Here is a 26,727-nt window from a genome sequence, read left to right as displayed (position 1 = left end):
GTATCTATCAAGTGCTGTTATTGGTGGAATTTTTTGTTTTGTTTTTTGTTTTTGGTTTTTTTTGAGACAGGGTTTCTCTGTGTAGCCCTGGCTGTCCTGGAACTCACTCTGTAGACCAGGCTGGCCTCGAACTCAGAAATCCACCTGCCCCTGCTTCCCAAATGCTGGGATTAAAGGCATGGTGGGATTTTTTTTTGTTTTTGTTTTTGTTCATTTTTATATGATTGTTCTGCTGCATGTATGTCTGGGTACTGCATGTGTGCCTGGTATTTTTGAAGGCCAGAAGAGAACATTGGGTCTTTTGGAACTGGAGCTACAGAACTAGGTGCTAGGAAGGAAGCAGACCTGGGTCATCTGGAGGACCCGCCCACGCTCTTCTCATAACTGCTGAGCCGTCTTTCCAGCCTGCTCTCTTTTCCTTGAAACAGGGTTCTACTATGTCGCCCTGGCTGGCCTGGCACTCCCTATAAAGACCAGGCTAGCCTCAAACTCACAAGAGATCAACCTGCCTCTGCCTTCCCAGTCCCTGAGTAAGGCACGCACCGGCATATCATTCATTCATATATATATGTGTGTGTGTTGTATATATATGTATACATATATGTATGTATATAGATGTATAAAATCATATATAATCATATCAGGGATGGTCTCTATTGCCTCAGGAGTGGTCCTGACAAGCCCAGTTCACAAAGAAACTGAGCTAAAGAACGTATGTCCACGGTAACTGAACCAGGAAGGGAAACAAGATTCATCTCAAGGTTTCTGAGTATCCACTCCCTGACCTGGCATGGCTCTCAAAGGAGCAGAGGCCCCCAGGCCATGTTTAGTGAGCTCGCAAGGATGCAGTCAACAGACTAAGGCTGAAACTACAGCTTAGTGCTGACTGTGGTAGTTTGAGAGTGCTCCCAGCAGGCTCCTGCATTTGAATGTTTGGTTCCCAGAAGGTGCAACTGTTTAGGAAGGTTGGGAGGTGTGTCCTTGTTCATAGAGCTGTGTCACTGGGTGTGAGCTTTAAGCTTCAAAAGCCCAAGCCAGGCCTGGGCCCAGACACAGACACACACTCCCTCCCCCTCTCTCCCTGCTTCATCTTGTCAGACTTAAGCTATCAGCACCTGCTTTAGCATCATGCCTGCCTGCTGCCATGTGGTTATAATCACCATGAATGATCCTCTTAAACTGTAAGTAAGACCTCGAGCCAGTGCCTTCCTTTGAATTTACTTTAGTTCTGGTCTGTCTTCATAGCAACAGAACAGGAACATAGCAGTTGAATGCCTGATAATCTTGGGTCCAATTTCCAAGACCAAATTAAAAAAAAAGAAGTATGATAATTTATAACCAGAATATATGACACGGGGTCCAGGATGGAGCTTGTCTAGTATGCACCACAAAATTTAAAACAATAAGACCAATGTAAAATAAGAATGTATTTGAGATTCCCTTGAGAAAATTTTGTCCACAAGTTGGTAAATAAATGAAGTTGGTAACATAGAACGTGAGATAGCATGTTGTCCTCATATTTGAATTTCCCAATTTAGAATACCTCAACGTGTTTCTTTAGGCAGTAGATATTTCACTGTAAATACTAGTTTCAAATCTTGGCACTGTGAAAATTCCTCAAGGAAAGAAAATCTGAAGGCCTCTGGGAGACAACCCACCAATACACAGGGACTAACTGGAGCTCAGTTGGTAGACTCCGTGGCCTGGCATCTGCTGGGCCCTGGGGTCTGCCCACAGCACTAAATAACCTGGGTGTGGCAGTGTACCGTTTATAATCCCACAACTACCAATGCAGAGTAAGAGGACAGAAGTTTGGAGCTGGAGAGATGGCTCAGAGGTTAAGCGCATTGACTGCTCTTCCAGAAGTCCTGAGTTCAATTCCCAGCAGCCACATGGTGGCTTGCAACCATCTGTAATGAGATCTGACACCCTCTTCTGGTGTGTCTGAAGACAGCAACTGTGTACTCAAGTAAATAAAATAAATCTTAAAAAAAAAAAAAAAAAAAGAGGACAGAAGTTCAAAGTCACCTGAGTCAAACTGAGGTTACATGGTGACTTCAAATTCACATGCTTGTCTCAAAAAACAAAACAAAACAAAACAAAAAGACTCAGGAGCTGGAGTGGTTAACACTTGCTGCTCTTGCAGAAGACCCAAATTAAGTTCCTAACACAAACATGGAGACTCACAATCCTCTGTTAACACCAGTTCTAGGAGATGTCTTCTGACCTCTGAGTTTATACATGGTATGTAAACATACGTGAAGGCAAAATGCTCACGTGGGTTTTTTTCGTTTGTTTTTGAGACAGGGTTTCTCTGTGTAGCCCTAGCTGTCCTGGAACTCACTCTGTAGACCAGGCAGGCCTCGAACTCAGAAATCCACCTGCCTCTGCCTCCCAAGTGCTGGGATTAAAGGGCATTTGCCACCATTGCCTGGCCAAAATGCTCATGGGTATAAAATAAATCTAAAATTAAAAAGCTTCCAACATAGGGAATTGTATGCTCAGTATTAAAAGCGATTTGGAGATACCAAGGATACATCATCCACATAAGTATGTATAAAGCTGGGAATTCAGGCCTAGATAAACAGGCAGGTTTACTATAGAAATGACTATTCCCCCAAAACTCAATTTACTTAAATCCACTGTGTTTCCAATGTACTCAGTTCCAAAATACTTACCTGTGTGTGGACTTAGGTTTTTTGGTGGGTCAGAAATCTTGGAGCTGTTTGCGTGACTTCAAGGCTGAGGCTGCAATCCACAGGCCACAGAATGTGGAGCTGTCATTTGAGGGCCGGACTTGAGGAAGGTCAGCCCCAAGCCCCAGTAAACACTGTAGCACCCAATGGCTTGTAGAAACTGCACTGTGGATGGATGTCTGCACTGACTGTGGACTACGGGGGAGGGGGAGGTGATGTGCAGAAGGGCTGATCCGGGGCCCTTTCCCCAGCCTAGTTTGTGTGTGTCTCATCTGAATGCATCTTGTATACATGCCCTTGGGTCCCCTTGGAGTGGAGTTACAAGTTGTGAGCGGACTCGTGGGTGCTCAGAGTCCAACTCTGGTCTTCTGAAAAGCAGACAGCTCTTAACCAGGGTCATCCCCCAGCCCTCCCTGCTTCTTGCCACCTGTCAAAGCCAACAAAAATCAGCTTTCGTCTTTAATAACGCATGCATTTTTATTATCTAGAACCCTTTGGCTTATTATGGCTTCTGATACCCTCTGGTCTGGAATGTTAAATAACTTCTAGGTGTGATTTGTTAATTATAAACTACACATTATTTTGAACGCTGGGCTAAAATCTCACCCACTTCCATTTCAGAAAAATTTTTGTCCAGTGTACCCACGTCATGTATGTCAACCACACACCATTCATGTAAGCAGACCAAGACTCTCATGGCTTGTGTTGAAGTCATCTTTATTGTACTTCATACGGGATTCAAAGCATAATGCTAATGATACTGTCTACCCAAAGTGTGCTCCTAGCATATACCTATAGTTCCAGCATCTGGGAGTCTGAGGACTGTGAATTTAAAGTCAACCTATAATGCATAGACCACATCAGGGAAAAAGATGTTTTTAAGACTTTATGGTTAGGTAGGTAGGAGACGGGCATATGTGCAAGTAAATGTGGTGCCTGTGGAGGCCACAAGAGGGCAGCAGATCCCCCTGGGACTGGAGTTATAGACCCCCCAAGTAGGCAACTTGGAACACCAGGAAAAGCAAGTTATCTCTCCATCCTCTACCCCATCCCACCCTGAGGGAGGGGGGCGCAGTACATTAGCCAAGAAGGATGAGGGGGGAAAATGGAAATAAGACTGAAATCATGAAAAAAAGTTTTACTACCACACCCCCAACTGCCAAAGTTACAGCCATTACATGTGATGAGTGCAAGGCTGAGATGAAGCTGGATGTGATGGAGATGCTTAAGAGCGCGTCCAGTCAAGGCAGGTCAGTTCAGGCTACAATGAGTTGGGGCTAGGTGGGCAGCCTAAAACCCCACCGAGAAAACTGAAGATGGGAAAAGGTACTGTAGGCTTCTGAACTCTAGATTCAGTCAGAAATGATCTGCTGGGGAGTTGGGTAGTTTTTCAAGTGGGTCACCAGTTCAAACACACAAAGGGATTTAAAATGCATCAACAAGCTGGGCTGTGGTGGTGCAGGCCTTTAATCCCAGCACTTGGGAGGCAGGGGCAGGCGGATCCAAGTTTGAGGCCGGCTGGGTCTATAGAGCGAGTTCCAGGACAGTCAAGAGAAGCCCTGTGTGCGTGTAGGGGGGAAAGTGTGACACACTCTCCCCCCCCCACACACACATACTTGGGGACCAACCACATACAAACTTCACTCAAGACCCATGTGACCACAGGAGCTCCGAATACCCAGTGCCCTCCATCTCACCAGAGGAGCACAAGGCCACCCCAGTGAAACTCCTCCCCCACCCCCCAGTGCTCAAGCGCAAAACTCTCCCACCTCAGGATCCTTGTACTGCCCCCAGAAGTGCAGTGGTGGTGGCAGCTCAGGGCTCTGCGGCCACTCTATACTGCTGCACCTTGAGGCTCGTTTTCTGCCTTGCTGAAGAGAAAGCTAGCTCCAGAGTTCAGTCACTTGACAAGGTGAGTGAGAGGACTCTGACCTTGCCAGGGCACTGATCCCACAGTCGGTCGGTCTTAGAATCAGGCGTGAAGATGAAACTGAACAACTAGGCTGCTGCACCAGGAGAGCCTAAGAGCTCCACCGTAGGTCACCTTCATCACCCGACCTGCTCCCAGCTCCTCAGCACCCACCACAGCAGCTCAGGCTGCCAGAGAACTCATGGCAATTCCCCTGTCTCACTCAGCCTTCGGGATAGGACAAAGGCCAAGCTAGCAATGCTGGTTTTGCATCTAAGGTTTATTCAGTATGTGCTCAATCTACAGTGTGGGGACAGTGGGAACATGATGATGTGATGTGGCATTAATACACAATCCCTTTTCACATAGGAAGTAAACAAAACTCTTGCTGGGGACACTACCTCCCCACTGGGTGACAGAGATCCCAGACTACAAATCAGAAGGGGCTGACCACTGCACCCGTGTGACACGGCCACCAGGCCAATGTGGAGAGGGGTTACCTCTCCCCTGGCTGCAATAGTCCCTTAATGATGCGAGTGGCAGCTTTGTCCTCCTCGGGGACAGTCTTCCCTGCGGAGTGCAAAGGCAGGAGCAGAAGCAACCTTCAATGTGCTCCTGAAGGCGCCCCTTCTGCGGCATGCAGCCTGCCCAACTGTACACAGCGGGCCTTGTGCCTGCACTCAAGGATTTTGACTAATACTACTACACTCCCAAGTGTTTTCTTAGATGGTGAACAGATCTACGAGAAGCCATGAGATCCGAACTCTTGATGTGGAGGGAACAAAGGAAGGCACGAAAATAAAGCAGACAGCACTGGTGGAAACCGAACCTCAACAGCTCACTTTAATCCTAGCCTAACAGCGCCAGGTGCAATGTCTGCCGACAGACTCTGGGTACAATGCTGTGTGGCAACCACACACTCACACACGGCTCTGAGAAGGCCCCCAGGGGGGACTTACCTTCAGGGACTGAGCCAAGGGAGGGGGGAAGGAAGGGGCAGCCCCGGAATGGGGACTGGGGCACTCCGTAGGGGAAGGTGCTACTTCTTGGCAAAAGAGATCTTCATAGCATTGTTTTGTGTGATCTTAAAGCCTTGCAGGGCATCCCGTGCCGCCCCGGCCTGCACTTCATTGTCAAACTCCACGAAGGCGATGTCGTGGCGCCCGGGGACCAGACGCACCTCCTTGAAGCCGGGGAACCTGGAGGGGAAGAGCAGAGCTCAGAGACCCGCCTCAGCTTTGCCCTAACATTCCAGCACCAAAGCAGCAGAGGTGAAAGACTACGTTTCCCACAGGTACAACACAGACCCCATACATAGATCCCCTGGACAAAATACACACAGAACCCCTACCAGATAAACACCATTAAATAAAAAACTCTAACAACCACAGTGTGGACCAAACGCAGCACTAGAACCCCTTCCTTTCCCCAAAGTTCACCCCCAGCCCCACAGACTGCTAAGCAATCCCGACTCTCAGCCTCTGGTTTTTGCTTTGTTGAGACAGGTCCCTAGCTCAGGCGGGAGGGACCTCAGCCTCAGCCTGAGCACTGGATTACAGGATGCCGTCCTGACCACTGACTTCCCTCATTTCCCACAGGCAGTCTCGCAAACACCACTGCTCTGTGGGCGTACAAGCTGCACCTCATTGAGCTTGATTTGGTTTCTCAAAGTTTCCTTCAGCGTAATTCTAAAGGATCACTCAAGCCAGTTATGGAAGGTCGGACTTCCACAGGAGGCAGAGGCCGGAAGACCACCAGCTCCTGACCAGCCAGAGCTATATATGAAGACTATGTCCATTTTTTGCCTAATAAACCTTCTGTTTTCTATCAAAACAAGGGAGGGGCTGGAGAGAGGGCTCAGCAGTTAAGAACCCTGACTGCTCTCCCAAAGGCCTTGAGTTCAAATCTCAGCAACCACGTGGTGGCTCCATAATGAGATCTGATGCCCTCTTCTGGTGTGTCTGAAGACAGCTACAGTGTACTTACATATAATAAATAAATCTTTAAAAAAAAAAAAAAAAAAAAAAACTGATCTTGCAGGACCCAGCACCAAGGGTCAGGCAGCTCAAAAGTACCTAAAATTCGAACTCCGGGATATCAGACACTTCTGGCACAGATCCACACACAGACAAATACATAATTAAAAGTAAAACTAAGAAATTCTTTAAAAAGAGAGAGGGGGTAGGTCGCAAGAGAGGGGGTAGGTCCCACATTCCGGGGCTGACTGTCCCCACAGCAGACAAGGCTAAGAGCTTCATAAATGGCTAGCAGCAGCCCTCCCAGCCAAGGCCCTCACATAGCCTAGGCTACACAGTATGAATGACCCTCAGCTCAGCCCTCCCGCTTCCGCCTTCCAGGTACTGAGATGACATCACACACCACCAACAGCCCAGGCTTGAGCAGACATCTCTGTGAGAGATGAGCTTGGAGACCTGAGGACCAGGCACGCAGCCCTTCTCCACAGCCAGTCCCTGCTCTCAAGGTCTACAGGTTCCACCTCACTGGCAGGGTAGAGCTCCTACAGTCCCCAGTGCCCATGCTATTTTTTGTTTGGTTTTTTTGTTTTTCGAGACAGGGTTTCTCTGTGTAGCCCTGTCTGTCCTGGAACTCACTCTGTAGACCAGGCTGGCCTTGAACTCAGAAATCCACCTGCCTCTGCCTCCCAAGTGCTGGGATTACAGCGTGCACCACCATTACAGGTGAGCACCCGTGCCATTTTTGAACAGGCTGGCTCACGCCAGTCTAAATCGGCTTAACATCTTGCCGTTCTTTCTCTTTTCCCCTGTTCTGCCAACCCAGAAAATTACAGAAAGTTAGTCGGGACCCAAACTACCTGTGCATGGATGCATGCCCACAGCACTGCGCGTCCTTTCCCGCGGAACACCCTCAGGTGCTGGGCACGGGAACCAGGCCTGCCTGCCCACCCAACCCACTTACTGGTTGAAAAGCATGGAGAGCATGAGCTCGTTGGTCTCCTCAGGCAGGTTGGTGAGGAACAGGATGTGATTGGGTGGATTCTCAGAGAGCTGCGGAGAGACGGGAGCCTGTGGTCAGGGCACCGAGAGGGAAGCTGGGTACTGCGCTCTGCTCAGCACCCCACTCAGTCTTCCTCAAGTCCCCAGTGCACACATTCTCACCCATCTCCCAGAGCCCGAGACAGCAGACACCTTCCAGCTTTGCCCAGCACATGCACTACCTGGATGTACACTTTGGCTTAGCGTTAACCTGCTCTCCCACACCAACTCCCCTATCCCAGGCCGGCTCACCACAGAGCTCAGCCCAGTGTCTCCCATCACCAACCTAAAGCCCCATGTAACTGCTCCATTTCTACTCGCAGATTATGCTTATAAGACCTGGTGGTGGGCTAGGGTCACTTACAGGCTGGGCAGGTGGCATCTGCCCGGGCATGAGCTGCTGTGGGGGCATGGCCCCAGGTGGGATCTGGCCAGGAGCGAGGCCTGGTGGCGGGATCATGCCAGGTGGTGGCATGTAGGGAGGCTGTCCTGGCATGTGGTGCATGATGCGGGGTGCCTGAGTCATCGGCGGCATGCCCTGCAGAGAACAAGAATAGGATGATGTCACGGGGCTATAGGTCACGGAAGGCAAGGTCACAGTGCCCACAACATGAAGGAACACAGCTACTGAGAAGAGACAAGAAGAACAACACTCGGAAAGATGAAAAACACCACCCAACTGAGCCCCAAGACGGAAAAACTGAAGGCTTAGGCTCCAGGAGGAATGCTAACCCACAAAGAGCTTTGTGAAGAAAAGGCATAATTACAGCACGGCCCAACTCTGTCCAGATGTGTATACGGACACTGGAGGGAGGCTGAGATAGCTCAGTGGTCAAGTGAGCACGGTTCCCAGCACCCAGACAGCAGCTCCCAGCACCCTGTGATTCCAGCTCAAGGATCCAGAGCCCTCTTCTGCCCTCACAGGAATGCACACGCGCGCGCGCACACACACACACACACACACACACACACACACACACACACACACACACACATTTAAAAAGCTCTTTGCCACATAGCCTGGCTGGCCTCTTGCCCTCCAGGATATGCCTGCCTTGTTCTGGGACTTACAGTGTGCAGACTACATGTGGCCCAAAAATTACACCTCTAAACTTTTGAGAGAGAGAAGAAAAAAATAGAAGACAAGAGAGGTGGCTCAGCGGTTCAGACTGTTCTTTCAGAGGACCAGAATACACAGGACAGATCACAACTGTTTCTAATTCCAGATCCAGGAGATAGGAGGCACACACATCCAAGCAGTCAAAAACAAACACCCACATGTGTGTATATATATATCTGTATATATTAACATATACACGTATTAAAAATAAACATTTTATTTTTTATAGATTTATTGTTATTATTACTACTACTATTACTATTATTATTTTTGGATTTGGTTTTTTCAAGACAGGGTTTCTCTGTATAGCCCTGGCTGTCCTGGAACTCACTCTGTAGACCAGACTGGCCTCGAACTCAGAAATCCGCCTGCCCCTGCCTTCCAAAGCGCTGGGATTATAGGCGTGCACCACCACCGCCCGGCTTATTTATTATTATATGTAAGTACACTGCAGCTGTCTTTAGACACACCAGAAAAGAGCGTCAGATCTCATTACAGGTGGTTGTGAGCCACCATGTGGTTGCTGGAATTTGAACTCAGGACCTTCAGAGGAGCAGTCAGTGCTCTAAACCACTGAGTTATCTCTCCAGCCCCAAAGTAAACATTTTAAAATGTAAATTAAAAACAAACAAAAAAGAGCCAGCTTGGTGGCTTAGCAGGCAGAGGCGCCTACCTGCAACTAAGCCTGACAGCCTGAGTCAGTCTCCAGAATTCACTAGGGTAGAAGTGGCTACAAGTTCTGACTCCACTCATGCCCCATGGGCACGAACACTCATAAACACACACTAAGCAAAAATGTAACTTAAAAATGAAAAGAAACCAAAGATGGAAAGCTTGAGAACAGAAACGATCATCAGGACAAGCCAGACACGCACAGACACACACACACACACACCGTTAGCTGCAAAGCGTGACACAGCCTGACAACGACAGGAGGTAGTGCAATTCACCTCTTTCCTTTCATGCACAGTGCTTCAGGTGTCCATTGAAGAATGGCTTGCCACTTCTTACTGGGTCAGCTTGAGTTAACGTCCTCCAAATGAGTGAGGGCCAGAATAACCTAACCTCCCAGTTGTGGAACTGCAGGTATATGCTATACCAGGCCCAGGGCACGCTTTAAAGCTGATATGTATTTAGTAGAAGATGAATTTCCCTTCTTTCATTTCAGGTGCTGGGGTTGAACCCTGGACCTTACATGAACTAGGCACACCTAGTCCTAGGCAGGGCGAAACTTTCCTGCAGATACGACTGCCCTGCAACAGTGCAAGGATTCCCTACCAGTGTAGATTCTGTCGTGCCTTAGTATTAGCCATCTCTCCATCCACAGGCGTACAGCAGGCTGGAACTCCAGAAGCCATCTTGAGCACTGGACAACCCTCCAGAGTTGGTCCCTCCTCCCATGGGACCCAGTAACTGAGCTCAGGTCAGGTCCCTGGCTTGCTTGACCAGCACTGTCACCAGCAGAGATAGGCCATGATCATGTCTGCCCGAGATCCTTTGCAGGCTCTACCTCCTATAACGGCACCACCGGAAGCCTTGGCCTTTATTTACTTCTGTTGTGCTTTCTTTGCTTAATGTAGAGAAACAGCTCACTCCTGTTTATAGTACTAGGGATCAGATATATGGTCTCACACAGGCTACGTCAATTTTTTTAGTTTATAACCCAGTAGTTTTCTAAATGAAATTTGCCTATTTCCAACAGTAGGCTGGTAAATTTTGACTTTCTATAAAGACACGGACTTAGCGTGAGCATGCACAAACACAAACGTGCAAAAACACACACACTGAAGTAAAGATACACAAACAGACCTTCCTAACAATCAAGTGTACACAGGTGAACGGAGCGGCCTGGTCCATCCTACGGCTCACCGACCCAATGGGACAACCCCTCACTCTACCCCACAGGAAGCCATGGGCTGAAAAAGGCCTGCCACTGGGAGGGACATGTTTCTGCCCCTGCTTACCGGCACAGGCTGGACAGCGCCCACCCCCGGGGCAGCTGCCCCACCCGGAACAGCCTTTTTGGCAGCAGGTGTCTCCTGACTCTTGGGCTTCCTCTTCTCTCGTTTGCGATCTCTCTCCACAAAGGTGCCCTTCATCTTGGCAATGATGTCTGAGTCAGTCTTTGCATACTGGATCCGCTACCAATCAGAGCAGAAAGATCAAGGGTATGTAAATCAGGGAAAACTGCTAAGGTTCAAAATGAAATCTCGAAAGGAGCTTACTAAGAAAAATTAGCGACTGCTTGGTGACTGCAGTCACCATCCCTCATCTGTAAAATGGGGATATTTTCCAGATGGCAGGATTATCGTAGAAACTTACTAGTAAGTCTAAGTGCTTGGAAGCAGCACTAGCTGGACTCTAGGAAGCAGCTGTAACTGTAAGCTAGAACTGGAGCTTACTCGCTTTCCCAGGAAGAACCCGGAACACAAGAGCAGACACAGACTCAAAACTATGTTGAGACAAGGTCCCACCATGTAGCTCCAGCTGGCCTGGTCCCAGGAGTGTCACAAAGTAAACCTTCCAAATACAGTGGTCAGGAAAGCGGAAACACAGAGGAGGGTGACAGCCTGTGGACACGTGGAGCAGACACCCAGCAAGGGAGTGCTGGGGAGTGAAGGAGGGACGGGGGAGCTCGGCCTGGAGCATTCTGTTCTGAGATGAAGGCAGGACGCTAGGCTCCACCTCTGCCCAGCTGGGCTGAGGATTAGAGGAGTGAGGCGGCGAGCGGCCTTTGTACTATTCCAGAAGCTGAAAGACAGTGAGATCTCTCAGAAGAACCTGTGCTGTGAAGACAAGATTGGGTGTGTGGAGGGGGGGCAAAGGCGTGGCTAGGACAAGCCTTCCAGTGGGGCTGGGCAGCACAGGCCACAGCTGCAGTGACGGAACGTCGGTAGGTACAGAAGGAAGGTGGTGCTCAGAATCCTCTGTGCACTTTGGCTCCTCTCTATTTCTGTGGTGTTTTAGGCAGGTTCCAACTCTGCAGTCCAGGTTGGGTTGAAACTCTTGGCAATCCTCCTGCCTCCTACATGTAGGCATAAGCCACTACACCGAGCTACTCGATTACTCTGTGGCCCCACAGCCACCATAAGAACACATGATAAAAGGAACAGCAAGAAAAAGGAACATTCTTAGGGAATATCACAGGCCATGGAGGTCCACGCCCACCCAGTCTCTACACCACACACACATCAGCTCATACACATACATACAAACACACCAACTTCATATTCAAGACACTCACCATGGGCTTGTCATAGAAAGGGAAGCCCTGCATGGAGCGTAGGGCATTAGTGGCGCTGCTGACCTCCTTGAAGATGACGAAGGCCTGGCCCCTCATCTTCAGGCTCCGAGACACCAGGATATCCAGGATCTGGCCAAACTGGGAGAAGATGGCATACAAGGACTTCTTGAGCTCTGCATTCAGGAAAGACAAGGCACACTGTGACAAAAGGCCTGGGCACTGCATCCTGGCACTTGCACTATTCTTAGAAGATGGACCAGCCGGGCGTGGTGGAGCACACCTTTAATCCCAGCACTTGGGAGACAGATGCAGGCCAATCTCTGAGAATCCAAGGCCAGCCTGATCTACAAATGGAATCCAAGACAGCCAAGACTGGCTACACTGAGAAACCCTGGCTGGAAGGGGGGAGGAGAAGAAAAAACCCAAAAAAGACAACCCAAATGAGGGGCTACCAGCCAACTGACTGACTACCCAGCAACGCTGCAGCTCAAGAGCCCACAGTAACAGAAACAGCCAAGAACCACTCAAACCAGCACGTCTACATGTCCTACAGGAGGCGAACAGCTATACCTGCTGTTCACAAACTTGCTGTTCAGATAACAAACACTGCTTTCACTCCAGTCGAGCTAACCTCCCAGTCCCTTCTTATGCCTGACATGCCATTCATTCATTCACTCATTTATTCAAGGCAGGATCCAATTCTATAGCATGAATCTCTGAACAATCCTCCTGTTTCAGTCTGTGAATCACAAGCATGACCTCCTACTCTCTACCACACCTCGGCCTTTGTGCTCTCTTCACAGAATGTCCTTTTCCTGACATCTCTATGACTGCCCCCTTCTAGCCACTTAAGTCTCGGCATAATCTGTGGTCTCCCGGAGGCCCTCTCCAACTGCGTTGTCTGCATGCACCCTTATGTTCCGCTTCTAACCCTGTCTTCTGTGGACATCAGAAGCTCACTTCTGACCCCTGTGAAAAGCCACAAGCCTGTGAGTCGGACATGCTGGCCCATCCTGGAATCCCAACACCTAAGAGCTGGAGGCAGGAGCATCAGGTCCTTGAAGTCATTCATTCACCATGGCACTTGTGAATGTCAGGCTCACAGGACAGGCAGGCGTAGCAGCTGAATTCTTTCCAGTCCTCCCCTGACAATTTTTCTCCAGCTGGTCAGAGGAACCAGTATTTACCCTTCCTTAACTTCTGAATACTACTTCCAAAAACCAACGCACAAAGGGGCCAGGGCAGTAGAGAATCCATCCACCTCACAAGCCTCATGACCCGAGTCTGATCTCATGAACTCACAGTGGAAAGACCTCTCTAGAGCTGTCCTGACCACACACATTCATCCAATTATAGATGCACACAAAATAAAAACATAAAAGTAGTTATTCATGATTACTTTTTTAAAAAATGTGTGCTGGGATTCAGTCTTTGCAGAAAGGTAAACTTTCTACCCCTGGGCCTTACTTTCAGACAAGAACTGAATGATCTGGTGGGGATTTTTGTTTAAAAGAATTTTTTTTTTTTAAGAAAATGTTATGCGTGGGTATTTTGCCTGCAGAATCCACAAGACGGTGTCATATCCCCTAGAACTGGAGTCACTCACAGACAGTTACTAGTCTCCTTTGAGTGCGAGGAATCAAAACCAGATCCTCTGGAAGACCAGGCAGCCTTCTCTAGCCACTGAGCTCTCTCTCCAGGCCATGCTGATTTTCTTAGTTGCTGAGATTTAAACCCAGATCCTTACTCATGCTAGGCAAGACTAACATCAGTTACATTCTCAATCCTTTTGGACACTGGGTCTTGCTATGCAGCCTAGGCTGGACTGGAACTCAAGATCCTCCTGCCTCAGTCTCCTGAGTGCTAGAATTACAGCCCTGTACCTCTGCACCCTAAAAGAAACCATTTGTCTTTGGTTTCTTTTTTACTTGCTTTGACCATGTTGTCCCAAATGGCTTCAAACTTTTACTCTTCCTGAGGAACAGAATTACAGACTTCTGCCAACCAGCCCAGTCTAAGAATTAGCTTAACCGGAATCCCACATTTCTGTCTCATTTATCTTGCTATTCGATCCCAGGCCAAATTATGCCACCCACATTCCAATTACTTAATCTGAGCGGCTTGTGAAAATTAAAGATAGTCAAGACTTAGAATCCTGCACAATCACCCATATCACAGAGCCCATTCCTTCGGTGTGTTATGTGCATCGTAGCCAATCACTGAGACCACCAACCACCCCGAGGTCAGTGGACAGAGACAAGTCTCATGAAAGCAGACTGATGGAGGAAAACGATCCCCGAGAGCTTTGCGGAAAGAAGAGACCTGTGAAATTAAAACCTTGACCATTAACAATGCGCAGATTAAAGGGCAGAGTGTAAAACGTGTGTTGAAACCAAGGAACCAGTATGTACAAAGGCCAAAGTTAACTCCTAACAGACTGAATGGGGAAGGCTGAGGAAGAAATGTGGGTGCTAGAGGTGAATGAAAGGGGGGTCAACTCTTGCGAGATCACCTTGAGTCAGGCTACCCCAAGAACTCACCATCTTTCTTGATCTTCTCATTGAGATTGTTGATGTAAATAGTGTGGTTGGGACGGGTCTCGGGAACTGCCATGGTGTGAGATGTTCAGGTACAGCTTAAAGAGGAAGAAAAAGCGACTTTAGCCCCAAGTTTCCCAAATTCTTTGTTACAAAGGGCTGATGGGCTCTGCTCAGGAATCTTTCTTCCAAGAGGAAGTCGGGTAAGGTCGGAATTGGGGGGAGGACGGCACAGCTTAGCAACAAAGCCAGCATAGGACCCCGCGTCTCCAACCCGCGTGCTAAGGGAGATCTAGAGAGGTTAACTACGAATCCCAGAATGCTCTACGAGTCCCGGCAGGCGGAGCACACTGAGCGGCGCTTCCCATTAGTCCACGCGCGCGAACGGCGTCCCGGGAGGAAAAAAGAACCCGGATGTCGGAGCCAGTTAAAGTAGTGACCAACTTGGAACATCCTAGTCTCTCAAAAGAGAGGCCTCCCGAAGTGCTCCACCCGCCTCCCCGGCGCCGAGAGGCGTCTTCACCCGCGGGAACCCACCACCTGGGCCGTCGCTCCCGCCGTCAGCGCCCGCCAAGCTACGCTGCACAGACACACAACTATCCACCCTGGCTCTGGCTTCTCCCTTCCGCGAACTAATCACGGCGCGCAAACTCAGTAAGTTCAGAATAAGTCTTTTTTTTTCCCTCAGCCTCAGCGCCTGCCAAGGAAAGGAACACTTGGGTTCCCGCCTTAACGATAAGGCCCGCCCCTTACCGAGGGAACGGACCAATCAGAGACGGGCACGAGCTTTGGGCCAATTGGAACACGGTTAGAGCTCTAGTGCGTTCTAAGACTGCCTTTTGGAAGCCACACCTTTTCCCCCTTCCGCCAGCATCACGTGATCCGTCAAGGAGCGTTGTGCTGGTTGCGAGTTCTACCACGTGGGATGGGAAAGGCTAGATGGAGGCTGGCAGGGTGACGCCATTTCCTCCTGGGGAGGAGCTTGTGCAAATTCCTAGGTTCCATTACCTAGTGGATCGGTCTATACCAACTTAGTCGGCCTTTGGTCGCTGAGCTGCTGCGACTCTCGTACTTCCCGGCTGATTCCGTGACCCTGCCTACCACTAGGCGGGTCCCCACCCACGTGTCTTTTTTTTTTTAACCTCTTGACCCTAGCTCTTAAAGTCAACTGAAGGTTTCAAACTCAGGCCCGGACTGCGAATGTAAGCAAGTCGCATCCTTTAGACACCTCCCAACAGATCTGAACCTCCTTATTACAGAGGTGACCACTAAACTTTCCACTGTATTAAATACTAACCCGGGTTCTTCCAGACTAACTAACTCGTCAGGCACCATGTTCTGCAATCAACTCTAGTTTTATTTATTTATTTATTTATTTACAGGTCTCAATGTGCAGGCCTGAATATCTCTCATCCAGTTCTTTTAAAAACTGAACATCTCCATCCTTGAGAGATTTGGGAGGACCCTCTTTCTCATTCTTCCTGTAGACCCCAAATGACTTCTCCATGCTCTGTCCCCCTAAAACCCACAATCCCCGCAATAATTCATGAGACCCAAGACACCAACATCCCACCTCTTTTACCCCCAGATTCCCCGGACTTAGCTTTACCACCCCCTCCTTGTAGTCTCCGTGCTTCTGTTCCACCCCCTCCCCCACTCCCTCCTCCACCGCCTCCTCCACTCCCTTCCCCTCCACCCTCTGCTGTGGAGGCTGTTCTCCCTCATGTCTATGGCCTGAAGAACAGCCAGCTCCTGAAGGAGGCCTTGGAGAAGGCTGGCCCAGCCCCCAAAGGCAAAGATGACATCAAGAGACTCCTGAAGCTTCACAAGGACCGGTAGGTTCTCCATATCCCCCCCATCTTCACCCCACCCCCACCCCCTACCAGCCAATCATCACCTGTTTACAAATCACCACAGATAGCCACCTTGCTCTTTGCAGTCCCATTTCCTTGATCTCAAACAGCCAGATGCCTCAAGTACCCTACTTAGCTCTTTGGTGGTTTGGCCTCCAGCAATGGAACAGTTTCTTCTCCTGCCTGGTTTTGTCACAGAAGCCAGTGAGTGGTCTGTGCCTCCAGACAGTGACTCCCAGAGCAGCCAGAGTTGTGATAATGGGGCCCTAGGACAGATCTCAGTGTTGGCTTCTGGAAGAGAAGCAGCTACAAATGCTAGTGAGCAAGTTATGCAGGCCAGAGCCATGAGAGTGGACTGCACTGGCGCAGATCTACAGTAAAGACTCCAAAGAACTAGCAGAGGAGAGCTGGGGACACGACGTTGCTCAGTGGCAGCGCACTCACGTGGAGCATGGCGGGTTGGATGTGGCGGGTTTGGACCGTCCTGAGGTCTGCTGAGCCAGGGAAAGCCTTTGCTGAGAGAGGAAAGCTATATTTATTTATTTATTTATTTATTTATTTATTTTTAGTTTGGCCTCGAACTCAGAAATCTGTCTGCCTCTGCCTCCCAGAGTGCTGGGATTACAGGCATATGCCACCGCCCGGCAGGAAAGCTACTTTTAAGAATGAAGGTCATGGGGGCTGGAAAGATGGCTCAGCAATTAAGAGAACTGACTGCTCTTCCAGAGATCCTGAGTTCAATTCCCAGCAACCACATGGTGACTCACAACCATCTGTAAAAGAGATCTGATGCCCTCTTCTGGTGCATCTGAAGACAGCTATAGTGTACTTACATATAATAATAAATAAATCTTAAAAAAAAAAAAAAGAAAAGAAAAAAAAGAATGAAGGTCATGAATCGAGTGCAAGGTCCCAGGAACAGAGTAGTGCACACAGGGGCACGGGCAGTAAGGAAGGAGGACAGAGGCGAGACCACAGGCCCTTGTCCAGGCTGATAAAGAAACTCCTGGGTCCTGACATAATGGCGTGTGCCTGTAATCCCAGAGCTCAGGAAGGCAAGCAGGAGATGAATGAGGTCAGGGCCAGCCTGAGCTACATAGTGAGACCCTGACTTGGAAGGAAGGAAAGGACAACAGTTCTTAAGCCTCTCCAACCACCATCATGAAAATTGAGTGCTTTATTTCTTGGCCTGTTTGGGGTTTTTGTTGTTTTGTTCTTTTGAGAAAGGCTCCCATGTAGTCCAGGCTGACCTCAAACTTTCTATGTAGCTGAGAATACCTTGTTCTTCCTCCACATCAGGAGATTATAGGTATACACTGCCATCAGTAGAATTGGTGAGGAGAGGTGGTGGTGGTGGTGGTGGTGGTGGTGGTGGTGGTATGGGACAGAATCCCTATGTAGCCCAAGCTGACCTGAAACTTGTGGCAGTCCTGCCTCTGCTTCCAAAGTGCTGATATTACAGGCGTGAATCACCATCACCATGATTTGCTGAGTTGTTCTCAGCAACTTTCTGGGCTAGGAACTGATACATTCCTGTTGAGGAAGTCCTGGGTGAGAAACTCAGGACTCTTAGAAGGACGGAAAGATGACTCTAGTTAAGAGCACTTGTTCCCTTTTTTTTTTAAGTTTTATTTATTGTTATATATACATGTACACTATAACTATTTTCAGACACACCAGAAGAGGGGTCAGATCTCATTAAGATGATTGTAAGCCACCATGTGGTTGCTGGGAATTGAACTCAGGACCTTCAGAAGGGCAGTCAGTGCTTTTAACCACTGAGCCATCTCTCCAGCCCCTGAGCACTTGCTCCCTTACAGAGCATCTGAATTGGATCCCCGCACCCACATACTGTGCTTTCAACTCTTAAGCATCCAGCACTTCTGGCCTCTCTGGGTACCATGCAGAGAAAGCTGAAGCCCCTGCTCAGACACTCTACAGAGAAGGGACAGGTCCCCATGTGAACTCAAGGGCAGGACATGGCTCTTCCAAGCACCCCGCTATGGCCAGGAGTTTCCCTAAACAGAACCTGGAGCTCTGCTCTGTGCATCCGCCCGGCCTGTATGAGCGTCCCCATCACTTCCCCTGGCTTGCCTTCTCACTGGCCTTGGCATAGGCAGACCAGGCACGTGGCCTGAAGGACCCGTGTTGAGGCTTGCTCTGTTGCTGTGGACTGTAATGCTGAATTCTGTACAAAGGGTTAGGCCTATGAGTGAAATCTCAGATTTACCAGTTGTTGTGCAAACCTTGCTCCTTGATTTAAAGCTGTTGAGATTGTTGTGTCTCTCTGTATTGTAATATTTAAACACTGGCCGGGTTGCCTCGGGGAGGAACAGATCCTCTTGTACACCACATGATGCTAGGTAACCTTTGCCTCCCAAGTTACCCCTGAGTGCTGGATAAAGATGCCCACGGCTTCTAGCAGGGCAAAGGAGAGAGAGACATGAGGTTTTGGTTCCCAGGCTTGGGGTCCGAGGCAGAGACCATGAGGAGGAAGAAGATGGTGGAGAGAGGAGAAGACGTCCTAGAGTAGGTGAATGGAAACTTGGTCTTGAGGGCTGGCCAGCTGGAACATGGCAAGTTTTAACTTGAAGTTATCGATACGGAAGTAGTTATTAGTAGCTGAGAGGGTGGCTATCTGCCCAGCTCTAGGGCTGATTAAGGCTTAGTATAAATACAAACTGTGTCTTTTATCTGGGAACTGAGTGATCCAAGGCGGGGTAGATAAATAATTACTACAGCAGACTGAGATCCCTGAAACCCTGTGGCTGGCTGCCTCAGGGCAGAGCTCAGCGGGCCTCCGCAGATTCATTAAGGTGATCTCCTGGGCTGAAAGTATATTCCCATCTTGTTTTACTCAGACTGAGTTAAATCTATTTATTGTGCATCTTTATGCGGGCAGGAGTGTGTGTGTGTGTGTGTGTGTGTCCTTCCAGCATGTGGGTCTGAGGAATTGAACTCAGGTTGTCAGGTTTGGCAGCATTTTATACACTGAGCCATTATGTCATTACCCGTTATATCTGATGGGGAGAACGATCAGGAACGCGCCTTTAATCCCCAAACTGGGGAAACTAAGGCAGAAAAGTTGCCACTGGTTGGAGGCTCCCTAGGCTACATTTGGAAAAATGTCTAAAGAAAAAGAAAAAGAGCCGGGCAGTGGTGACGCATGCCTGTAATCCCAGCACTTGGGAGGCAGAGGCAGGTGGATTTCTGATTTTGAGGCCAGCCTGGTCTACAGAGTGAGTTCCAGGACAGCCAGGGCTACACAGAAAAACCCTGTCTCACAAAAACCAAAACCAAACAAACAAACAAAAGACCTGAGAGAAGCAGCAGAAAACACCCAAAATGGTGATTCCCACCTCCACGACCAGATGAGGAAACTGAGGCTTGGAGAGGCGGTATTGGGGGGGGAGGGTACAGTCTCCACAGGAGAGAGAAGTGAGCTGCCCAGACAGGGATAGCCCTGAAGCCTTAGAACAGCTCAGCCTGCAACGGGTGGTCTCAGAGCTGTTCCCTCGTGATTTATCTGGTTGCTATCCCTCAGGTTTCGGAGTGACCTTCAGTGGATCCTCTTCTGTGCTGACCTGCCATCGCTCATCCAGGACGGCCCTCAGTAAGAACCCATCTCCTGGATTCCAGAGGCCCTCCACAGGCCAGGCTGGCACCGTGGGACAAGCACCCCTACGCCCCAGGCATCCTGGGAAGGGAGAAAAAGATCCTCAGGCTATTTTCCATACCGGGATCTGTGTGTGTCCATTTTATGTTCCCCAGGTTCCCAGGTTTAACCCCACCTTGCAGCCTGTTCTCCCCACTTGGCATGGAAGGGGAGGCAAGTCCCCTAGACAGTATACCCCTCCCCTCCTCTGGGGTCAGGGGAATTCAGTAAATCCATGGGCCATGCTACAGACTGGGCTGTCTCCCCCAGGTGTGGACTGGTGGCCTTGTGGATGGCAGGAGCTCTTCTGTCAACACCCAACAGAGTCTCTCTGGAAAGACTAGTGCAGGTGGCCAAGGAGAGAGGCTACACGGCACAGGGAGAAATGTTTTCTGGTGAGTTGACTGGGCCATCCCTCAAGCCCTGAGGCCATTGGCTCTTCTCTAGGGGGACAAAAGAGGCCGTCTGAGGTCCCCCGAGTGAGTGAGGAGGTCTCATTACCATCTCCTGGCCTGCCCCTGACAGTAACAGACTAAGATGTTACCAGGACAAGTCAATCCAGACTGCCTGAGTCCTAAACTCTGCTCCCTTAGCATCTCTATAGTTTGTTGTGTCAGACCCAGACATACCAAAAAAGGACCTGGCTGGCCTTCAGCTTCTCCCAGCATCCTTCAGTTCCTACCTGAACTTTCCAGCCAGTGGCCAGTAGTCCTCTCCCCAGAGGCTCTTCTCTAGATAATCCAGACATCTTGGTTTTCTGCTTCCCCGCCTGCCCCTCTCTGCATTTCTCCCACCCTGTGCACGCTGCTGCCTCTCTCGTTGCTCCTCCCCTGCCTCTGTCTGCCGACTTCCTGGGCCTAGTTGTGTGGGACCAGTGAACCCGCCCAAGAGCTACCCCCAATAAACTTGCCTTTATACTTTAATTTGGCTTGAACTGACTTATTTTGTTGGCAGAGAAAACCTATCATGCTTAAGTGGCTAAGCATCTGACCATGTTTGCCTCATATCTTTTGTTTTTGTTTTTGCTTTTGCTTTTTGTTTTTTCGAGACAGGATTTCTCTGTATAGCCCTGGCTGTCCTGGAGCTCACTCTGTAGACCAGGCTGGCCTCGAACTCAGGAATCCACCTGCCTCTGCCTCCCAAGTGCTGGGATTACAGGCGTGCGCCACCACTTCCCAGCCTGTTTATGGTTTTTGTACTACTGGGGACTGAAGTCAGGAACATAATGCCTACTAGGCAGGGGCTCTACCACTGAGCCACGCCCCTAGCCCCTCCCTGGGGGATTCTAGGCAGGGGCTCTACAACTGAGCCACGCCCCCAGCCCCTCACTGGGGGATTCTAGGCAGGGGCTCTACAACTGAGCCACACCCACAGCCCCTCACTGGGGGATTCTAGGCAGGGGCTCTACCACTGAGCCACGCCCCCAGCCCCTCACTGAGGAATTCTAGGCAGGGGCTCTACCACTGAGCCCCGCCCCCAGCCCCTCACTGGGGGATTCTAGGCAGGGGCTCTACCACTGAGCCACGCCCCCAGCCCCTCACTGGGGGATTCTAGGCAGGGGCTCCACCACTGAGCGCTGTTTCCAGCCATGCCAATGTATTTCTTTCATTTTTTTTTTCTCTTGAGCCATAAGTTCACCAAATTTCTCAACCTAGTCTTGAACTCACTGGGTACCCAGGCCAACTTTGAACAACTGGTACTTGTAATTCAGCCTCTGAAATCACTGGGATTACAGGTCTTTGACATCAGACCCAGCCTGAGCTTCATTTCTGCACTCACAAATGATAAGCCTGCTGGGCGGTGGTGGCGCACGCCTGTAATCCCAGCACTTGGGAGGCAGAGGCAGGCGGATTTCTGAGTTCGAGGCCAGCCTGGTCTACAGAGTGAGTCCCAGGACAGCCAGGGCTACACAGAGAAACCCTGTCTGGAGAAAACCAAATCCAAAAAACCAAAAAAAGTAAAAAATAAAAAAATAAATAAAAATAAAAACAAATGATAAGCCTTTTGAAATGATTTTCATTCACATATTTGTGGACTTATTTACACTCTCTCCCTCTTTCTCTCTTCCTTCTCCAGTGGCTGACATGGCCAAACTGGCCCAGGAGACTTTGGGCTGCCAGGCCGAGCTCCTGTGTGGGGGACTGGGTGGTCCCAACAGAGATGGAGTTCTACAGCACCTCATCACTGGACATCCCCTGCTCATCCCGCATCCCCGGGCCAGGGAGGGAGTGGGGTAGGGATGGTGAAGGGTGGCGCCCAGGGCCATACCGCAGTTTGGACCTTAACACCAGCTCTAGCTATGACGAGGATTTCAACCATGAGCCGTGTCAAAAGAAAGGCCATAAGGCCCATTGGGCAGTGAGTGCAGGTAGGGCGTTGTCCCCCACCCAGACCTTTGCCCTTGTGTGCTGAGCTCTCCACCCACTATGAACCCCATTCACATCCATGCACTGAAATATAAACAGCAGCTCGGCCCTCTTCCCCATGCACACTTAGTGAAACACCCAGCAGGCATCCAGTCCCTCAAATACCTGCCAGTTAAGAGTCCCCAAAGCAGGCTCAGAGCACAGACTGGGGAGTGAAGAGCTCCGGGAGCAGCCCAGCCTCTGCCCCTTCAGACTCTTCCTTCTGCCTACATTTCTTCCCCTCTCTGGGCTTGTTGCCCATCTGGAAATTAGGGAGTTAGGGGAGGAATATTAGCTCTTCTCAGAAGCAACTTGAGAGGTTTTTGCAGCCCATGGTTCTGGAGATACCTCATTGGAGGGAAAGACATGGCAGTGACGGCAGGAGCCTGAGGTACATATACCTCCGTAGTTCGTGGGAGACCAGGGAGCGGAGAGCTCCAGCCCCGCCCACCCCAGTGATGTGCTTCCTCCAGCAAGGTCCCACCAGCTGCAGAACAGCACCACAGATTGCAGGCCAGGGCCCAGCACTTAAACCTCAGAGGGCATCGCACAGACAAACAGTAATGGAGGCAACGCTGCGTCCTCTTACAGCTGCCTGGTCGGCATTGGCTCCCACAGAACACGGCTGATTCTGTGTGCATCTCTGTCACCAGCACTGTCCTCTCACCTGCCTGGGAGGAGGGCGGGTGTGTACGTCAGGTCACCAGGCCGCCTGGTGTGTGTCTAGCCTTCACTGGCTCTCTGTGAGGGGTCTTTCTGGGGCAGCTGGAGATGTCGAGGCTTTTTTCCTTAGAATGCTGTCTCCATCTTCCATGTGCCATGCGAGGCAGGACACCCGAGGCATGGAAGCCAGAGGCCTTGCTGCTGTGTAGCCACAGAGCCCTACTAACCTTGTGGCAGCGAGGCAGCCCCTGGCTGTAACCGAGGCAGCTCACATCTCTTCCTGTCCCCAGGGGTCCTGATAGGTGTGCAGAATGTGCCAAGCCCTGGCTACATTGAAGACTCTGAGTTGCCAGGCCTCTTCCATCCAGTGCCTGGTGCACCCCACCAACCACCATCCTTCCCAGAAGAGAGCTCCCCAGGTGCCATCTTCCTTCTCTCCAAGCAGGGCAAGAGTTGGCATTACCAGCTGTGGGACTACAGCCAAGTCCGGGACAGCAACCTGCAGCTGACCGACTTCTCACCCGCAAGGGCTGCCGATGGACGGGTGTACGTGGTACCTGCTGGTGGGGTAAAGGCTGGCCTCTGTGGCCAGGCCCTGCTGCTCAGCCCACAGGAGGGAAGCCATCAGCTGGGGCTGGGACACCTGCCTCAACTAAATCCAGCACATTAGACTGCTTCAGCTTTGTTCCGATGTGACATTCTCAGTCCTCTTAGTTCCATTTGATGATAGTGAGCCTCTTGAAGACTGCCTGCCCAGAAGTCTTTCACTAGGTCACCCCATCTATGGAGTCACAAGCGTGACCACTGTCCAAAGTCTAATTACCTCCAGGATCAAGCATTCCTTTGGCGAAGGGAGACTTGTTTTTGTGGAGGATTTTTGTTTTCACAGCATGAGCTCTGCCTTGGGGGTGGAAGCACAAAGGTCTAACCCAGTGCTCAGACGGCACAGCACAGGTTCTCAACTGGGTCATGCAGCTGACTGTTTTTTTTTTGTTTTTTTTTTAATTCATTTATTTATTATATTCTCATCAGGCACCTACAGAAGAGGATAACAGGTCCCATTACGGATGGTTGTGAGCCACCATGTGGTTGCTGGGATTTGAACTCAGGACTTTCGGAAGAGCAGTCAGTGCTCTTAGCCGCTGAGCCATCTCTCCAGCCCGCAGCTGACTGTTAATACTGGGTTGTTCCTTCTACCCTTTCAGCCCCCTAACGGTAGAGAGGAGAGAACAGGATAGAGAGGAAAGGGGCCAGCATTATCCTTCAACTACTTCCTGCTGATTAGGGGCCTCAAGTTCCTTGGGGCAAGTTTGATCTTTGCTGTCAGAATATCTAGTGTTTTCTTTTTTTTTTCCCCCCTAAGATTTATTTATTTGCCAGGCAGTGGTGGCGCATGCCTTTAATCCCAGCACTTGGGAGGCAGAGGCAGGCAGATTTCTGAGTTTGCGGCCAGCCTGGTCTACAAAGTGAGTTCTAGGATAGCCAGGGCTACACAGAGAAACCGTCTTGAAAAACAAAACAAAAAAAAATTGATTTATTTATTTTATGTATGTAAGTACACTGTAGCTGTTTCCCGACACCCCAGAAGAGGGCATCAGATTCCTTTAAAGGTGGTTGTGAGCCACCATGTGGTTGCTGGGAATTGAATTCAGGACCTTGGAAGAGCAGCCAGTGCCTATAACTGCTGAGCTGTCTCTCCAGCCCCCCTAATTGCTTCTTGCTTCTTGCTCACAACTTAACATACCACAACCCACAGCCCCTCCGCTCTCAGGAGCCTGCACATTTCTGTAACATCTGAAAAGCCCCAGAATTCCAAAGGTCACAGTAACAAACCATTTGCAGAAGGCAGAATCACACCCCTGCTACAGCGTGAAGCAAGTCCTAGCTGCTGTGGACAGTCTGAAGCAGTCCATATTCCAAACCTGGGATTTAAATGAAAACATATTCCCATAATATTTCTGTGTTTTTCAAAGAAACCAAAATTCTCACTACAGAGTAGTTACCCCTTTGGGTATCAAAAGACCCTTCCACAGGGATTGTCTAAGACCATCAGAGAAAATATATTTACTTGATGATTCGTAATAGTAGCAAGATTATAGTTATGAAGTCATGATGAAAATGATTTTATGGTTTGAGGTCACCACACCGTGAACTATATTAAAGGGTTGCAGCGTTAGGAAGGTTGAAAACCACTGAGGTAGACGTAGCAGATCTCTGAGTTTGGAACCAGCCTGGTCTACATAGCAACCTCTAGGCCAGCCAAGGCTACATAGTGAGAACCTGTCTCAAAAGCAAAACAGCAGTCTTACTATTTAGCCCTGGATGGCCTAGAACTCCCTATGCAGTGACCAGGTTGGCCTCATCCTCAGAGATTGGCCTGCCTTTGCTTCCTGGGTTCTGGGATTAAAGGCGTGCTCCTCTATGCCGAGCCTGGAAGGCTCCTGGTAGTGACTCAGACCCTAGTCACGGCCCTCTGTGACATCCATTGGCCTTTCTTTGGGAGCATTTGTAAAGACACTGTCAGTTCTCTGAGGACCTTCAAGAGCCTGGACCTCCTTCTTGTCCCCTCCCCAAGTTTGTTCAGAACAGGAAGTAACCCACCCTCCTTCTCTGTGGCACACTCGGATTGCTGTTCACCCACCCGACAGCTCTGATGGCCTTTCAGATCCAGAGACTGTAGGTGCCAGTGACAGCCTCAGGCTGAATGATGATCACTCTCCTGGACCTGGCAAGATGGCCTAATGGGAAATATGCTTGTCGAGCCTGGTGACCCAGGACCCTGTGCAGCAGAATAAGACCCAATTCCCAGAGGTTGCCCTCTCCCCTCCATTTGCTTGCTGTGGTGCATGCACATTCACATTCACAAAAATTCAAATGTAATAAAGAGTTTTTAAACCTTACACCCCCTAACTTCTCCATGCCCCAATATCATTTCCCCTTATAAAGTCCCTGGGATGCCTCCCCTCCCTTCCACATAGTGAGGAGGAGAGGAGTATGATGGTTGTTTGAGTCTTTTTTTGGTTTTGTTTTTTTCCAGACAGGGTTTCTCTGTGTAGCCTTGGCTGTCCTGGAACTCACTCTGTAGACCACCCTGGCCTCGAACTCAGAAATCCACCTTCCTCTGGCTCCCAAGTGCTGGGATTAAAGGCATGCACACCACTGCCTAGCTGGGTCTTTTTTTTTTTTTTAAAGATAGATTTTTGTCCAGGGTGACCTCGAACACGTTTCATCCTGTCCAGAGCTGGGATAGTGCTGCAGGCCTATAACCCCTGCATTTGGATCACAGAAGCTAGGTAACAACCGTTCAAGCTCATCAACTGCATGACAAGTTTGGGGCCAACTTGAGCTATGTAAGACTGTAAATCATAGGCAGTGCGTATGCCTCCTCTAGTGCATCAGCTCTTCAGTACTGTACGGAAAGTGACAGCACCTGGGACACCTGCTCACGAGGGGGCAAACAAGCTACAGTGCTCGCTCCCGGATCCCAGCAAAAGGTCCCATTCTAGGGAAGCTGTATGGGGACAGTGTCAAGGCACACTGTCATCCCAGCACTCTGAAGGCTACACAAGAGGACTTCCAGTTCCAGACCAACCTGAGCTACACAGGGAGAGTCTGTCTTTAAAAAGAAAAG

General features: G+C 49.8%; 2 protein-coding genes across 9 annotated transcripts; one reads left to right on the top strand and one right to left on the bottom strand.

The window, feature by feature from the left end:
- Window positions 1-5,419: 5,419 nt before the first annotated feature.
- Window positions 5,420-15,222, bottom strand: Snrpa (small nuclear ribonucleoprotein polypeptide A). Of its 3 annotated transcripts, none has more exons than XM_052168476.1 (7): window positions 15,125-15,222; window positions 14,524-14,618; window positions 11,984-12,156; window positions 10,704-10,880; window positions 7,984-8,157; window positions 7,543-7,631; window positions 5,420-5,804 (listed from the first exon to the last, which is right to left on the bottom strand). In XM_052168476.1, the coding sequence occupies exons 2-7, from the start codon at window positions 14,594-14,596 to the stop codon at window positions 5,645-5,647; spliced, it is 846 nt and encodes a 281-aa protein (XP_052024436.1). In that variant the 5' UTR covers window positions 14,597-14,618; window positions 15,125-15,222; the 3' UTR covers window positions 5,420-5,644. The 3 variants fall into 3 exon arrangements, with proteins under 3 accessions (XP_052024436.1, XP_052024428.1, XP_052024419.1); XM_052168468.1 differs by having other exon boundaries at window positions 15,061-15,153; XM_052168459.1 differs by having other exon boundaries at window positions 15,058-15,147.
- Window positions 15,079-24,088, top strand: Actmap (actin maturation protease). 6 transcript variants are annotated; one of them, XM_052168437.1, is made up of 7 exons: window positions 15,079-15,174; window positions 15,903-16,355; window positions 19,918-19,986; window positions 20,299-20,423; window positions 22,105-22,234; window positions 22,326-22,396; window positions 23,542-24,088. In XM_052168437.1, exons 2-7 carry the CDS (start codon window positions 16,015-16,017, stop codon window positions 23,790-23,792), a joined length of 987 nt encoding a protein of 328 aa, XP_052024397.1. In that variant the 5' UTR covers window positions 15,079-15,174; window positions 15,903-16,014; the 3' UTR covers window positions 23,793-24,088. The 6 variants fall into 6 exon arrangements, with proteins under 6 accessions (XP_052024397.1, XP_052024387.1, XP_052024359.1 ...); XM_052168427.1 differs by having other exon boundaries at window positions 23,539-24,088; XM_052168399.1 differs by having other exon boundaries at window positions 23,387-24,088.
- The last annotated feature ends 2,639 nt before the right edge of the window (window positions 24,089-26,727 follow it).

This window comes from Apodemus sylvaticus, chromosome 1 (genome assembly GCF_947179515.1).
Source record: "Apodemus sylvaticus chromosome 1, mApoSyl1.1, whole genome shotgun sequence".
Classification (NCBI taxonomy): Eukaryota; Metazoa; Chordata; class Mammalia; order Rodentia; family Muridae; genus Apodemus; species Apodemus sylvaticus.
The sequence above is the reverse complement of the archived record's forward strand: the minus strand, read 5'-3'. Positions and strand labels throughout refer to the sequence as shown.

Bases quoted from the DNA above. Each gene is read 5' to 3' on its own strand.
- Snrpa (XM_052168476.1), bottom strand. From the start codon at position 14,596: ATGGCAGTTCCCGAGACCCGTCCCAACCACACTATTTACATCAACAAT. The intron at 10,881-11,983 runs GTGAGTGTCTTG...TCTGATTGGTAG, and splicing joins CTTTCTATGACAAGCCCATG to CGGATCCAGTATGCAAAGAC. The intron at 8,158-10,703 runs GTAAGCAGGGGC...TGTTCTCTGCAG, and splicing joins GCGCTGTCCAGCCTGTGCCG to GGCATGCCGCCGATGACTCA.
- Actmap (XM_052168399.1), top strand. From the start codon at position 16,015: ATGACTTCTCCATGCTCTGTCCCCCTAAAACCCACAATCCCCGCAATA. The intron at 19,987-20,298 runs GTAAGAACCCAT...TGTCTCCCCCAG, and splicing joins CTCATCCAGGACGGCCCTCA to GTGTGGACTGGTGGCCTTGT. The intron at 22,397-23,386 runs GTAGGGCGTTGT...TCCTGTCCCCAG, and splicing joins CCATTGGGCAGTGAGTGCAG to GGGTCCTGATAGGTGTGCAG.